Consider the following 14978-nt stretch of genomic DNA (forward strand, 5'->3'; position numbering starts at 1 on the left):
TGCTCTCGGACTGGACTGATTGGGTTTGGTAATATGCAAACGCCCGCCATCCGTGCTCATCTCCGTTGGGACAAACAAACAGACTTGTTGACACATCAGTCGCTTTGGCGTTACGATCTCTCTTTCCGTCGCAGTCTTTCCTTCAGCAATTTCACTCACGACGATGGACTGCCAACCATCTGACACTGATCGTGGTGAGCCGACTTACACCGAACCGCCGCGCGGAGACGACTGTGACAAGTCGCTACCGAAGAACTTCGACAAACCCCTAACGTGCTTCTTCTGGTACCAGACCGGACGATGCAGTAAGCGCGATATCGATTGCATCTATGCACACTACGATACGGGATACTATGCAGCCGGGCCTATTCACGTGGCGCGTCGTACGTGGATCGCTGTCTATACAACATGTCGTGTTACTTACTTTGACCAGCAACCGGTACTATTGCCGTAGCCGGAAGGAATGCTCGTCAAATGAGCTCGACCAACGCACCGCTGCAGATTCTACCTTCGATTGCAGACCTTCACCTAAAAGCGGCGCGGCTTGCTGCTTGGGAGCAAGAGTTGATGAGGCGGGAAGCGTCGGTCACGCTGAGGGAGCAGCAGCTGAACTCGACCCTGCATGGGGGAAGGCCATCGAGGGCCAGGCGACAGGAGCGTGGGGCGAGAAATAGGGGAGAGCTCAGGACGGTCGATCGCAGACGTCGCGAAGGCGCTGCATAAGGTACGTTGCGTGGGCAGCTTGGACAGAGACCGTTGTTTGGTCAACGTCCACATACATTTTCTTGGGGCTATTGCTGATGCTCTCATCTCGCCAGGGCTGTCTCTACTATGCCTTTAAGCATGACCCTCTTTACACCTAGACAGGTGGCTGCCGATATGAAAAGTTCGACGTCACAGAGTTATGTTACCTATAGAGGCTTCGCTTAGCTCGGCAGATTTCTCGTTCAGCGGCAGATAATAATGGCAACTACAAAGAAATACTCGATCTTCGCTGCACTGAAGTGAGACATGGACCCCACCAACCAAGTCTCAACCAAGTTTACCGAAGCCTCTCGCTACCTGGTGCAGTCGTTTATACAGTTGTCGTACGATGTCATTTAGACTGGAACCCATGTTGCTCCCGCATTTTCCAGTTATCCCACGTGTCTCGTACACCGGTACACAATTCCAAGGCTGGAATGATACACACTGGCCACCGACGAGTGTCTAGAAGCTAGAGTGATTCTGCATTACCTTGAAGCGGGTGGCGCAAGTGCTCGCCAGAGACATTACCATGAGCGTCCAACACACGAGCATCCCGGCCAAATTTTCTCGAGTACCGACGAGACATGATGGCTTCGGCACTTCTGAGGGGACGAAAGTATAAAGCTGCCCATGACGGAAATTTGGCAACCTACCTCTTATTTCGCAAACTGAAGTCAATTTACTCACGCGCAATCGACACATTGATTCGACAGTCAGGCGTCCAGGCAGCATCTTAATATGAGTGCACTAGGTAAAGTTCGCATTGGCCATAAGGCGCCAGACTTCCACTGCGAGGCCGTCATGAAAGGCGTGATCGAAGGTCCGTCTTCCTCTTCCGCCCCAAGGATACTTGCTTATCCATATAACTATAATAGAAGTCAGCCTTAGCACCTACATTCGTCCTTCCATCAAGCCCGGAGAACCTAATCACGACGCACCATGGCTCATCATTCTCTTTATCCCTGCGGCATTCAGCTTCGTGTGCCCAACAGAGGTGCTGGCTTTCCAGAACTGCCTGGATGAGTTCAAGGACCGTAATTGTAGCGTCATCTTCATTTCCGTGGACACGAAACATGCTCTATGGCATTGGCAAAATGTTCCAAGGCAGTATGGCGGCCTAGGGATGATCGATATCTCGTTGCTGAGTGATGCAACACATCGCATAAGCCAGGACTATGGGGTTTTGATCGAGGATGAAGGTATTAGTTTACGGGGCATGTTCATCATTGATGGAGAGGGGATTGTTCAGCAGGTTAGTCTATACAACTTGATTGCCCTACTCGTGACCCATAGCAGCAGAACTTTTCGAGGCCATCTCGACTGACGACAGCTAGATTACACTCAACGCCCTTACCGTTGGTCGCAGCGTGTTGGAAGCTCTACGTCTTCTAGAGGCCTTTCAGGCTGTTGCCAAACACGGCGTTCTCTGTCCGATCGACTGGAAGCCGAGTGGTGATGCGGCAGATACGCTCAACACCATCTCTAACACGTTGACCGAGTCGTATGATGAGAGGCTTGCTAACCTGCAGAAAGAATTTGGTAGCGTACAGGTCACAGATCTCGACGCGAAGCAGAAGAGTGGAGGCTCTATCGACGGCGATTCCCAAGCCAACGAGAGCTATCCAGAGGAGACAATGCCAAAATCATCGACCGAACGTGTGCGCTCGGATTCCAGATCCCAAAGGCCTATCATCCAGGAGGTAAAGTGTGAGCGCGGTCAGCAAATTAGGCCTCCCAACAGCCATACTGGCAGCGACTGTCTGCCACATCCGCCGTCACCGCCACCGAAGCCAACCCACGCCGACAACAGCTCTGCCCAACCAACATCAGCCCCCCACTGTAGGAGCATGACTCCCGTAGGAACCTCTTCGACACAACCCACCGCAAACCGGCGAAGCGGCGCGCGTCATACAAGAGGTATGGGCCCCCGCTGCAACGCTCACTACATCAACAATCTCTTCACTCAGCCCTCTCCCTCCATCTTCCACCCTCACATCCGCCGCCTCTCGTCCCAAACATCCTCGTCTGACACATCTGACTAGGCCACTCGACCGCGCCTCCATGCCTCCTGCGCGCCCAGTCCAGCAACTCCGTCGTCCAGCAGCGTCTGGCGTCACGCAACACTGCGAATACGTACGAGAGCAGGCGTGGAAGCCAGGTCGTGCTGGAATTCGCGGATCCCACTGCTGCCAGTCCCAAGGGCAGTCCACAGCCTGCGTCGTTCCCCAAGGCTCCGGCGTTGACGAGGGCGGCAAGTTGGCAGTGTTCCACAGCGGCCAACGGGGGTGGGTGGAAGAGCCCTGGTACGCCGGGGCAGACGAGGCTGCAGCAGACATTTGACACGATTAAGAAGATAAGTGCGGGGCTGGCGAGCCCGAGATTGGATTATGGGAGGGATTGGGGGAGCAGGAGTGGGAGTGGGAGCAATGCCGGGGATGCTAAAAGCTATTTTGACGTTGTTGTTGAGGGGAATGAGGCGGAGTCTTAGGAGGGCTGAGTGTTCATACTGCTGTTTCTTTTTTATCGGGAAAGATTGTAGGCTTAGACCAGATTTAATATTGTGGTAGTTGTCCATAGTTCTCGATGCTCTGTTCAATGTAGTCTTGAGGTCAACAACAACCTTTTCGTGCGCGCCCTGCACATGCTAACAATGTCTACCTTCCTAACAGCCAGCATCGAAATCGAACCCGTGCAGCCGTAGAAATATGCCTAATCATTACTTTGGGGTCCCCAGAGAACCCTCACTTGGTTGGGGCTGTACATTACGGTGATGGAAGGCCGGTGGTTCTTACTTAGTTGGGACAGCTGCAACAGGGACTCGTTTCGCACCATTTCCCAACTCGAGCGGTGCGTCCCGCGCTGCACATCTACGCCTCGTCATACCTTGCTCCCCCCACGTTGCCGCCCCAAATGCGGGGTGAATAGAACTGCACATGGACTTCGTAAGCATTCCGCAGTCTTCAAATGTGTACACAGTTAGCTAACGCTCTTCCAGTGGGTCAGGCTGCTCGGCGGCTCCTCCCAGAAGAAGCAAGCCGCGCCAAACAACCCCCAACAGCGTCTGGCACGCTTCCGACAGCGATACAATCAAGTCCTGGTCCGTCGCATGTGTGTTTATGGGGGATGGAGGGCTAATTGGGGGTACAGCAAACATGGCAAAAAGCGCAAAACCTCGCGAGCGACCGCGAAGCGCTGGGCAACATCCGCCGCGGCTTCCAGGCGCTCACGGCTATCCTCAACGATGAATCACGCTCTCCGGCGCCACATATGTGTCTGCAGTTCGCGGCGGCGAATCAGATATACACGGCTGTCTCGAAGATTGCGGCGACGTCGCATGATGAGGGCATGGTGAGGGATGCGGTGGCATTCTACAATGCGCTGATTGATAGCGAAGAGGAGGATTTTCTCGAAAACGACGTGTTTGCCGTGTCGCTTATGAACTTCATCAACCGCACGGTGGGCTCGGGGAGTATGGGCGTGGGCGAAGATATCGAAGCGGATATTGTGGAGCTGCTGTTTGGCATTGCGGCGAAGATCCGATTACAGCCTGAGATTCTGCCGGTGTGGTTCACGACGGCGTCGTCGGACGAGAACGGGCGGCTGGTGAATAAAAAGGTGGATTTCGCGGGCGTCACGCAGAAGGAGGACTTCCCGTTGTGCTACCAGCTCATTGATCATGTGCATCATGAGGGGCGTATTGGGGACTTTGCGCGCACGGGGTTGTTGTACATCTTCGAGTCGGCGTCGAAGTCGTTGACGTTGGAGGCGTGGATTGTGAATAGTGATCTGCCTACGCTGATGGCGACGGGTCTGGGAGCTCTCTACAGCCAGTTGAGCAGGTATGGAATGTTATCAAGCATGGTATGAAACACTACTAACATCAGCAGAAAACTATCGGTTCTGCACCCTCCACAGACACTTGCCGATTATCCTGTCGCTTTCCGACTACAGCGAAATGCAGTCAAATGCACAGGCGGAGAGCTTCTTCGGCGAAGACTTCCAGAACCATTTGGTCACTTTCCTGTCGTATCTCACCTTCTGGCAAGATGTGCTCGAGCACTGCCGATCGACTGAGGTCCGACATACCTTGATTGACCACTTCCAGATTCTATTCCTTCAACAGCTCTTGTAAGTTTTGCCCAAGAGGTTTATCATGTAAAGTATGAGCTGACTGATTGTAGATACCCCTCGCTACTTGAGTCATCCGATGCTGATGGTGGCTCCTCAGTGGCGGTACTCACATATCTCAGACGCATTCTTGATGCATTAGATCATCCTGAACTTGTCAACATGATCCTTCAATACCTACTCGCACTCAAAGACTACGCGTCAACGTCACCAGAAGCGCCACGATCACCCGTTGCTATCAAGCGAAGGCAGTCGCTGATGCTTCTCAGTGGACCAGATCAGGATGACGATCGCCTGAATCCCTCATTGTTCAATCTAGTTGATCTGGTACTGGGCAGCACTAGTTCACGTAACGCGCAGACAGTCAGTGCCGCGTTGAAACTGACTACGGTCATAGTTGGCAAGAATCATGGGTACGCTCTCGGTTCCCTCGTCAAGGTCATGCATCTGCATCACAAAGAGCACTACCGGACAATCGGCTCGCTCAACATCGAACTTGAAACGTATCTAAACCTCGCTATCAATCTAGCGGGAGAAGAAGGCGTTGATGAGGCATATGAAACCCATCTCAAAGACATGCAGAGCATGCTAGAGAGTCATCCATGCTCTCTGAAAGCTATTGCTCTGCCGGATTCGTCACATAAAACCCAAAACTACTTCGATGGGTCCGAGTCTGCAGCGAAAGAAGTCGACCCGCATTACCTCTTACCTGAAGATCCGCTCTTCCAATCCCTCGTCGATCTGCTACTCAGCTTTCTCACGAACGATATTGAGACGAATCTCGCACTCACAGAAACGATCATCTGTATGGGAACATGCTCTCAGCTGAGACTTGAGGGGTGGCTTGCTGTCGACCCGGCGGACTACCACTTTGAAGAGATGGGAGAAGAACCCGAGCAGTTCACGAACGAGAACTTCCGCGACATGCTCATGGCAAACCGAATCCCTACCTGGAAACCATCAGCCACACCGCAACTGCTTGCGTGCCTACAACAGCTACAGGTTCAAGTTGATTCTCTGAGAAGTGACATCACAGATTGGGATGACCATGTTGCGAACCGCAAAACCGCGTTCCAATTCCACGAAGAGATGCACGATGCGATGAAGATGTCAACGCCACAGCAGAGGCCGACTCGAGCGCCATCGGAGACCCAGACAGGATCATGGACTCCGCAGATACCAAAACACGTGCTTGATAACCCAACAACTCCATCAAGAACGGGATCCCCTCGAGGAAGGAAGGAGGCTTTGGCGGAGCAACGTGGCACGCCAGCAGCATCGCCCGCGCCGTCGAAGTTTGGCGGACAGACACTTGTCGGATCACCATCGCGGACTTTATCACCACTACCAGCCACTCAAGCCGCGAAAAGGCAGACGACGCTCTTCTCAGACATTGATGCAAATTTTGCAGGTCTGCGACACAACGAGTTTCTCAAGAGACGCATACGCTTCCGTCGCCCTGCTGGTTCACGGGAGATTGAAGTCTTGCTTTCTAAGTACCAACCTCCGCCTAAGGACGAAAGCGAAGATGCCGCTGCTGGAGCAGAGGAAGAAGTAGAACAAGATGACATTCGCGAAGCTAGCTTGTTGCACATCATCACAAACGTGGTTATATTGCAAGAGTTTGTATTGGAGCTGGTGGCCCTGATGCAGATCCGAGCCAGCTTGTTTAACGAGGTCAAGTTTGCTTGAAAGTAGAAAGGAGAGAGGGCGAGATTCGATAGCGCAGAGTATATACCCAATCTATACACCGTACAGCAAGTCATCTGACTTTCCACGCGCACATGCTCGGCAACGCAAACTGAACCCTCTCCTCCGAAGACTCCGATTAGTCCTCGTTCGTGATCCCGCGCACGCACCAACCTCGGCCACATTCGGAACCGCTGCAGCGGAGCTTTTCCCGCCAAAAACGTCATCTTTCACATGTTCTTCGCACCCCTCTACCACGAAATCGCAGCTTCTGCTTGTGAAAGAATGGTCATGCGACATATGCACTACAGACTGTAGAATCACTGAAGTGTGATGGAAGCCAAGGTGTTCAGCAGCAACCTGAGAGGCTGAGGATGACTTGGCTCGGCAACACAATTCCAGCAGCTGAGTTGGTAGGACGCAGGACGAGCGGAAGGTGGAGGGAAACCTGGGGTAAGCGAAAAAGGGTGCCAAGCGCCAGATTTCCTGATGCGGGTTAAACGCGTTTTGTGGAGTTCTGGAGCAGTGGTTCCGTGAGGGCCGAGGCATTGCGGGCGCGCGCGCAGAGGCCGCGGGTAGGGAAGGACATTTCAGGTGTGACTGTGTCTGTCAAAACTATGGTGCCGGGTTTTCTTTAATGGAGGGCTGGTCTGCTCTTTTTCTTCTTGATTTCACTTTTCCCCCCACGATATCAGAGAATCTTGGAAAGTGATTCATTGCAGCTTCCTTTGTTCCTGGGCCGAGGATCTTAGACTGGGGTAGGAACCAACACTTTCGCATCGTTAACGCTGATCGCTATTGGGACGGTGCCGTCATAAGTGTGCAGGGTATTTGTTACTTCGTTTTTGTGAAGTCTTTCTCCAATCGCTCTTCCTACAGCTTCGATTTTGACGAGAAGCGTGTTTCTGCACATCATGTCGGCAAAGTCTACGGCTGGGCCTGGTGGCAGGAAGCCGGCGAGCGCGGCGACGAATTTGATTGGTATGGTCCTAGAAGGTTATCTGGAGGAACAGTGGGAAGCTGACTGTTTGTATAGCTGGCGGTGGTGCTGGTATGATGGAGGCGCTTGCGTGTCATCCTTTAGGTATGTCAAGCATACTGGGCATGGTTTGAAGAGAACAAGAGTGCTGATCCAAGCCGCAGATACAATCAAAGTGCGCATGCAACTTTCAAGACGAGCACGAGCGCCAGGTGTACGTCCACATTCCCAAATCGCAGCAAGAGTCTCGACATCACACGACCATGAATCAAACTGACAAGAAGTGTTACAGGCACCAAAACGTGGATTTCTTACCACAGGAAAAGAGATTGTGAAGCGTGAAACTGCTCTTGGATTGTACAAGGGTCTTGGTGCGGTGCTTACGGGCATTGTACCGAAGATGGCGACGAGGTTCACGAGTTATGAGTGGTACAAGCAGATGCTGGCGGATAGTGCAGGCAATGTTAATTCGAAATCTACGTTCATGGGTAAGTTGGATGGATCTCTCTTCGTGGAAATGACTATAGGGGCTGGGCAAGAGAGGATCCTCGGACATGCACTCTCTCTCTACAGTCATTCTTGGGGGAATAATCACTAACAAAGTATAGCTGGTCTAGCTGCCGGTGTCACTGAAGCGGTCTTCGTCGTTACGCCCATGGAAGTCGTCAAGATTCGTTTACAAGCGCAACACCACTCGATGGCAGATCCGCTAGACGTTCCCAAGTACCGAAATGCTGCGCACGCGTTATACACCGTCGTGAAGGAAGAAGGTGCCGGAGCTTTGTGGCGTGGTGTATCGCTCACCGCGTTGCGACAAGGAACGAATCAGGCTGCCAACTTCACTGCATACTCTGAGCTGCGAGCGGCGCTGCAAAAGTACCATGGCACAAACGACCTACCAAGCTACGAGACTTCGCTCATTGGACTCATGTCTGGTGCCGTCGGACCCTTCACCAATGCGCCCATCGACACAATCAAGACAAGGTTGCAAAAGACTCCGGCTGAGGCAGGAACAAGTGCTTTGCAGAGGATACAAGCAATTGCAAAGTATGTGTAGACGAAGTCTTTTTGAACTATGTTGCTGATCTGAATACAGTGAGATGTGGAGACAAGAGGGCATCCGTAGTTTCTACAAGGGAATCACACCCCGTGTCATGCGTGTCGCGCCCGGTCAGGCCGTCACATTCACAGTGTACGAATACTTGAAGGGCGTGCTGGAGAAGGGGAGGGAAATGCTGCCTGGCGGACAGTACGAGGAGTAGTGTGCCAAAGACGAGAAGCAGGTCCGTTGATATCCATTTGCATCGTGCGATGTACATAGCAAGCATAGCATCAAAAGAATAATTCCATTTTTACAAAACTTGAACCAGGGAGGTCTGGCGAATGGAGCTGGAGGCGGCAAACGGCAGGGTCCGCCAAGTTGCTTCCGCCCGCCTTGCCCCACTACTGCGTCGCCCCTCGTCGTCCGCGTAAACATTGACCAAGCTTCAAAGTCTCTTGCACACCGCCCACCAACACTCGCAACACAACAAGAGACTTGTTCATATCCGGCAGCAACCATGCAGTCCGGAATCGCCGGTACATTCTGCACACTTGCTACACTCTCAATGGCTAGCTAACCACCTCCAAAGCTTCCCAAGAGCTCAAATCCGCCCTCGGGAACCTCATAACCTCGACCTCCCAACGTGGCCTCCTCGCCACAATCCAAAACGAAACCATCATCCCCGGCGCCAGCATCTCCTCGTCCTCCTCATCCTTCCTCTCGGACCTGTCCGCCCTCGACACACACGTCACGCCCAATGCCGCGCTCTACATCCTCCTCCGCCTCGCCGACGATCTCTCCAGCCCCAACAAGTCCCTCGTCGCAATAACCTACGTCCCCAATGCCGCGCCCGTGCGCCAAAAGATGCTCTTCGCATCCACGCGGCTGACGCTCGTGCGCGAGCTCGGCGGCGAGCATTTTGCAGAGAGCGTGTTCACTACCGAAGCTGCGGAGCTTACCAGTGAGGGCTGGCAGAAACACCTTGCGCACGAGGCCAAGGAGAATCCGCTGACGAGCGAGGAGCAAAGCGCCAAGGACCTGCGTGATGCAGAGGCGCTGGAGAGCAGGGGGACAAGGGGCCAGGGGCTTGTGCAGAGCGGGAAACTGGCCATGAGGGTTGACGACGGGGTCGTTGATGCTTTGAAGAAGTTGGGGGGAGGGAGCGGGGAGAATCTTGTGCAGTTGAGGATGGATGGCGGGTCGGAGAGTTTGCAGCTCGTCTCGTCTACGACGTCCTCGCCAGGTCAGATTTCAAAGGAACTGGACGACAAGGAGCCGCGGTATGCGTTTTACCGACACAGTGATGACGCGGGCTCGATTGTGTTTATATCGACGTGTCCGAGCGGCGCGAAGATTCGGGAGCGCATGTTGTATGCGGCGAGTCGGGGGAATGTGGTTAGTTTGGCGCAGGGCGAGGGGGGGTTGACGGTTGCGAAGAAACTGGAGGCGACGAACCCGGATGAGGTTACCGAGACGGTTATTCTGGAGGAGTTTAAAGTGGAGGAGAAGGAAGAGAAGAAGGGGTTTGCGAAGCCGAAGAGGCCGGGACGGAGGTAGTGGGTCGTGTAGTGTCACGATTGTAGAAGAACAATGGATATCTCAAGGGTTCAGTCAACTCAGCGAGTCGACATAAGCTTCATGATTACGATAGCTTGAGACTAATTGTCTCCATCTAATCATCGCCTCTCAAGAAGCCTCTGTTGCCGAATGCCTTCCTCTCCATCTTGCCCCCAATACCTTTCCCTCCCTTCTTGGCATCGACCTGTCTTCCCTTGAGCCACTTTTCCCGCACATTCTTCGTCGCCCTATTCGCCTTCGGTGGCAGGACTCTATTCTGCTGACCCAGCACCGCAACACTCAGTTTTCCCTTCTTCACATCCTTCGGTCCCTTATCCGTACGCTCGAGAAACTTGATATGATGTCTCAACTTCTCCTTGCGCAATTCTTCCTCCGTCTTTCCGGCGCGGACAGGTGGAGGCGTAGGCGCGCGCTGATCGGGCAAGTTCGAAAGCAGCGACGTAGGGAGGAGACCCGAGAGATCGATATCGCCCGCCATCGACTTCTCCACAATCTCCTCGGGCTGTTGCTTCGCCGCAAGTTTCGCGAGTTTCTTCGCCTTCTTCTCCTCGCGCTTGCGCTTCTCGGCTTGTTCCTCAGCGATGCGCTGTTCGCGGGCTTCACGCTTCGCTCGTTCCTTCTCCTGCTGGGCGAGCAGGGCACGGGCGGCATCTTGTTGGGAGGCCTTAGCTTTTGAGACGGCGGCCGAGGTTGTGACGACTTCGGGGGCTTCGTCGGAGTCGCTTGCGTCGTCTTCGGAATCGGCGACTTCGGGCGGGGCTTCGTAGCGCTTGTGGCCTTGGAGGTTCACGATGACTTCTGGCTGTGCTTCCGCGGGCTCTTCGCTGCCGAAGCGCAGATGCGCTTTCTTGGGAGCTGCATCTTGAGTTGGGGTTTGTTCTGTGGGTGTAGCCTCGTCTGCGGAAGCTTCCTGCTCGGCTGGCGCGGCCTTCTTGCGTCCACTGGATTTCTGCGCTGAGTTTATTCGCTCACTTGCTCTCTTGGCTCTAGGCGTGGGTGACCCAGCCGTCTTCTTGCTGGTAGCCGGCGTCACGTGCACTGCATCGGCCTGCGGCTCTGGTGTGTGGAACTCTTCTTCTTGTGTAGACGTAGGCGCGTCGTCCTCAACCGCCTCTTCGGTGGCTTCCGCTGTCGTGGAGGCGGGTGGTGAAGGCTTAGCAACAACGACCTGGGGACTCGACCGCCGACGAATAGGCAGCTTATCTTCTAAGCTGGGTGTCTGTATGCGATCAATGGCGACATTGATGGTATCTGAGGTGTCTTCTGCCGAGTCCGGAACGGCTTCTTCAGCGCCAGGCTCCTGTATTTCTTCGACCACCTTCTTCTTGGGCGTGCTCTTCTTTTGCCTCTTAGTAGCTGTGGGTGTATCAAGCGCATCCAATTCTCTTTTCAGGGCATTCCGCTTCCCAGAGCTGCGTGGTGTCGCTGCCGAGTCCTGCCCCGGCGTCTCTGTGCCTCGTCGCGTAGTAACCATGGCGACTTCGATGTGGCGCGATGTCGGTGTCGTATCTCTTGTCTCACTCGCGCGATCCTGTACTGAAGGAGAACGACTCAAGATTCGTTTTGCGGTGTTGTAGATGTGGGTCAGCATCGTGGTGGAGATTTCCAACTTTTTTGATGCGCTAAGACTTTACGCGGAACTTCGTTGCGCCGCCGCAGACCCCCGAGCTCTGCTTAACCTCACTCACCAAAACATAATCCTGGCCCAGTCCGGTAATAACATGTCTTCATCTCGATTGCCGACAAGAGGATCAGTCTTGGCTCGGGCTGTCAAATGCTATCTATCCTGCAATGTTCATCAAATCGCCGCAAACACAAATGCCCTGGGTGCCCTGAAGCACTCGTTCCAGCCAATCAAACGTGCGAGAGTCACTGGCATTGACGGTGCTCGTCGAGCATATGCCACATCTTCTGGTCAAAGGCACGATGTCCAAAGATATCGCAAAGATGTGGATGAGCGTGGTCGCCTTGGCTACTATGTTCTCAGCAAGCAGCAGGGAGCTTTGCACATGGAATCAGCCAAAGCCAACGCTATCGTCAAAGAATTTCTTGCGAAGCAGAAGACAATGGATCATCGCAGCAACATACAGCATTTGGCAACTAGTGTGTCTCTTTTGATTTCAGCAGTGAATGGGATGTGCTAACGTGCTCAGAGTATCGTGTCAGCATTGAGGACCTGGCTTCGCTTGCCATCGTCACATTCAAGGTACCAGATATATCAGACAAGAAAAGGAGAGCGGAGATACCACCAAGTCAAAATGCGCCCTTGGGCGGCTGCATGCTCCAAGGCTGTGCTCAAGCCGAAGAACCTCTCGCTATCATGCAAGTCCTCACTGCTGTATATCTTGCTGGCTCAACCGATGGAGCGCCATATAGGACCCTTGCTTCCCTCTTTCCTCAAGCTGAAGTAGCCAAGTATCGGAAGATCTTAGAGACGCTTTGTACCAAGGCCAAAACTTTTCCCTTGGGTCCCGAAGTATTGACTCTGCAGGGCTTGTTTCTAGAGAGAGAAGGTCGAACAGACCGAGCCAAGGAACTCTACACCGAGGCCGTACAGCGATGTCATTTCAAGTTTACCCCAGGTTCGAGGCACCCACTGCAACTCCCACTCGTAACTCCCTGGAACGCCCTTGGGTATCTGTTGAAAACAGAAAAGACTCCAGATGCACAAATGCAAGCCAGGGAATGTTTTAAGAAAGGAGCTGTGGAAGGAGACGATCCACTCTCATGCTACGAGTTGGCAACTCTCTTGGACAAAGCAGATCCAGATTGGCTGTTGTACACTAGTAAAGCTGCTGCCTCAGGACATCGTCAAGCAACAGTCGACCTCGCCGATTTCTATCACGAAGCGAGCTCGAAAGACTCGCCGCTTTTGGAGAATAGCCTCATGCGAAAAGCCCTGAATTGGCTGCTAGAATGGAAACGCGGCGATCCGGCTATCCTGGCTCGCGAATGGCTTCAGGCCGCTTCAAGTATGGACCACAAGCCCTCTGCACTGCAACTGGCCGATTATCACGAGTCTATTGGGGACAAAGAGGGGACTAAAGATTACTTGCGAAAGGTCGCTGAATTGCCGAGCTCGCCAGGGCAGACGGAGGAGTGGCCGCAACTTGTTCAAGCCGCGAAAAGACGTCTTGCGGGTATCACCACCTGATCATCTGCATGGTGAAGTCAGTATTCTGGTTCATCTGGCTCAGAGCTCGACTAGAGCCCATTGCATGCTATACGACTTGATTACAAATACGGCGAGAATCATTACTAGTCTGCAGTCAAGAGCGATATGGGCGTGGCTGTTGGTTAGCGCATCCGTGCTCTGGGCAGATGGAAAGCTGACCTGGTCTGGTCTGTTTATAGCCCATGAAGGAAGCCGGAACAACAAGCTGCGTAGATTGACTTTGCTTCCCCAGTGTTACGGTGGAGCTCACGGACCTTTTGGGGAGATCCCCTGCTGCATCACACGAAGTGGACCTCACGCTCAGCGAGTCTTGCACCCCGATCCGGCTAGCAACTTTGATGATGTGAAGCCTGGTCTCATGACCAGTGAAAGACCGAGCCATCTCCACGAAAAATTCAGGCGCTCTGGGCTGGTCTCCAGACCCACGAGGATATTCTGTAACGAGTGTCTTCCGAGACTAGCATCAAGCTTTACCAGCAACACACGGTCCAACCTTCGGTCTCTCATGGAATCTGGAACGGAGAGAACTTGTATTTTAATGTTGTGCTGCTCTAAACTAGTTTTACATACTATCAAAAAAGTTCACGACCGATTGCAACCTCAGCATTTTCTCCACACCAGCGTCCAGCTCGCATGCTTGAAGTCGTATGTTCCGAAGTCTCCCTGTACTACTGGCCTAAAGTTGACGTTCAAGATACCTGGGCTGCCGTTGTCGCCAGTGCACTTCGACCATTTCAAGTCCGCCGTGCTTGAGCGAACTGTGAGGTACTCTCTGATCTCGGGGCCGGTGCATGTGAGACTTCCAGTCAGCGTTCCCTGGGGTTGCTATCAGCATGTACATTCCTAAGTATCTGAACGGCCAAACTCACGGTGTTGCCAGCATTCTCGCTCCAGAAAACTTGCGTAAATGTGTCCAGCTCACTACGTCCGCGCAGATTTACATCGCCCTCGTATGTGATCTGGCTGACTGCCACTTGCCACCCTGGTGTAGCGCCCGAGGACTGAATGTGTACTGCGCAGTTGTCTGTGTTGTCGCCCTTGAGCGCGCTGAACGACACGCCGGCACTGTCGCCAAGAGTTGGTGTATCTGCTCTGACGGAGCCTGAGTCGTTGGGGCAGCCGCTGCCCGAGAAGACTATCTTCGTAATAGTAGGCGAGGTGGGAGGGGCGGCGAGGGTGAGTGCGGGTAAAACGAGGAACAGAAGGGACGAAAGCATGGTGACCTTGAGGGAGGGCTAGTTTGCAGGCGAGAAGTATTTCGAGTGCAGGCTTCTACAACTATCGAATGCAATGTACGTCTAAGTAACATCACTGAGACGCAGGGCCTCGGATCTTATATGCACCCGTACACGAAGTCGCCCTCGCCCTCTCCCAACATCGCCAACCGCAGATCCAGAATCCCCGGAGACTAGATCGGCCCTACCATCGTATAGCACTCTGACGTCGATTTAAGCCTTAATATCCCGTGAGTACCTGTAAGGAACGTTCGCAATTGCGTTCGGTTGGCACTCGCTCTCGACCGCATTTATCCAGATTAATCATCCCACAGCCCAGGTCCAACTTCGCCTGCAACAGGATCTGCGAGAAGATCAAATCTCGTTACTAGATGGCATGGTTTATTTTTGGCTTCCCCGCAATAT

General features: G+C 53.4%; 9 protein-coding genes across 9 annotated transcripts; 6 read left to right on the forward strand and 3 right to left on the reverse strand.

Annotated features, from left to right (window-relative positions):
* Positions 1–163: 163 nt before the first annotated feature.
* Positions 164–723, forward strand: SNOG_13829 (hypothetical protein; the record flags this gene model as incomplete). Its single annotated transcript, XM_001803979.1, has 2 exons — positions 164–383; positions 434–723. The coding sequence occupies 2 exons, from the start codon at positions 164–166 to the stop codon at positions 721–723; spliced, it is 510 nt and encodes a 169-aa protein (XP_001804031.1).
* Positions 724–1042: 319 nt separating this feature from the next.
* SNOG_13830 (hypothetical protein) lies at positions 1043–1333 on the reverse strand (the record flags this gene model as incomplete). The annotated part of the gene is made up of 2 exons (XM_001803980.1): positions 1043–1062; positions 1237–1333. 2 exons carry the CDS (start codon positions 1331–1333, stop codon positions 1043–1045), a joined length of 117 nt encoding a protein of 38 aa, XP_001804032.1.
* Positions 1334–1485: 152 nt separating this feature from the next.
* SNOG_13831 (hypothetical protein) lies at positions 1486–3087 on the forward strand (the record flags this gene model as incomplete). The annotated part of the gene is made up of 4 exons (XM_001803981.1): positions 1486–1567; positions 1623–1999; positions 2082–2454; positions 2828–3087. The coding sequence occupies 4 exons, from the start codon at positions 1486–1488 to the stop codon at positions 3085–3087; spliced, it is 1092 nt and encodes a 363-aa protein (XP_001804033.1).
* A 927-nt stretch (positions 3088–4014) lies between these two features.
* SNOG_13832 (hypothetical protein) lies at positions 4015–6567 on the forward strand (the record flags this gene model as incomplete). The annotated part of the gene is made up of 3 exons (XM_001803982.1): positions 4015–4586; positions 4663–4875; positions 4929–6567. 3 exons carry the CDS (start codon positions 4015–4017, stop codon positions 6565–6567), a joined length of 2424 nt encoding a protein of 807 aa, XP_001804034.1.
* Positions 6568–7200: 633 nt separating this feature from the next.
* SNOG_13833 (hypothetical protein) lies at positions 7201–8903 on the forward strand. The gene is made up of 6 exons (XM_001803983.1): positions 7201–7545; positions 7601–7648; positions 7708–7757; positions 7836–8031; positions 8152–8590; positions 8640–8903. Exons 1-6 carry the CDS (start codon positions 7479–7481, stop codon positions 8803–8805), a joined length of 966 nt encoding a protein of 321 aa, XP_001804035.1. The 5' UTR covers positions 7201–7478; the 3' UTR covers positions 8806–8903.
* A 199-nt stretch (positions 8904–9102) lies between these two features.
* Positions 9103–10142, forward strand: SNOG_13834 (hypothetical protein; the record flags this gene model as incomplete). The annotated part of the gene is made up of 2 exons (XM_001803984.1): positions 9103–9121; positions 9175–10142. The coding sequence occupies 2 exons, from the start codon at positions 9103–9105 to the stop codon at positions 10140–10142; spliced, it is 987 nt and encodes a 328-aa protein (XP_001804036.1).
* Positions 10143–10257: 115 nt separating this feature from the next.
* SNOG_13835 (hypothetical protein) lies at positions 10258–11754 on the reverse strand (the record flags this gene model as incomplete). Its single annotated transcript, XM_001803985.1, has 1 exon — positions 10258–11754. The coding sequence occupies one exon, from the start codon at positions 11752–11754 to the stop codon at positions 10258–10260; it is 1497 nt and encodes a 498-aa protein (XP_001804037.1).
* Positions 11755–11884: 130 nt separating this feature from the next.
* Positions 11885–13317, forward strand: SNOG_13836 (hypothetical protein; the record flags this gene model as incomplete). Its single annotated transcript, XM_001803986.1, has 2 exons — positions 11885–12266; positions 12317–13317. The coding sequence occupies 2 exons, from the start codon at positions 11885–11887 to the stop codon at positions 13315–13317; spliced, it is 1383 nt and encodes a 460-aa protein (XP_001804038.1).
* A 621-nt stretch (positions 13318–13938) lies between these two features.
* On the reverse strand, positions 13939–14555 carry SNOG_13837 (hypothetical protein; the record flags this gene model as incomplete). Its single annotated transcript, XM_001803987.1, has 2 exons — positions 13939–14154; positions 14208–14555. 2 exons carry the CDS (start codon positions 14553–14555, stop codon positions 13939–13941), a joined length of 564 nt encoding a protein of 187 aa, XP_001804039.1.
* Between the last annotated feature and the right edge of the window lie 423 nt (positions 14556–14978).

Source organism: Parastagonospora nodorum, assembly GCF_000146915.1.
Source record: "Parastagonospora nodorum SN15 chromosome Unknown scaffold_28, whole genome shotgun sequence".
NCBI classification, from domain to species: Eukaryota; Fungi; Ascomycota; class Dothideomycetes; order Pleosporales; family Phaeosphaeriaceae; genus Parastagonospora; species Parastagonospora nodorum.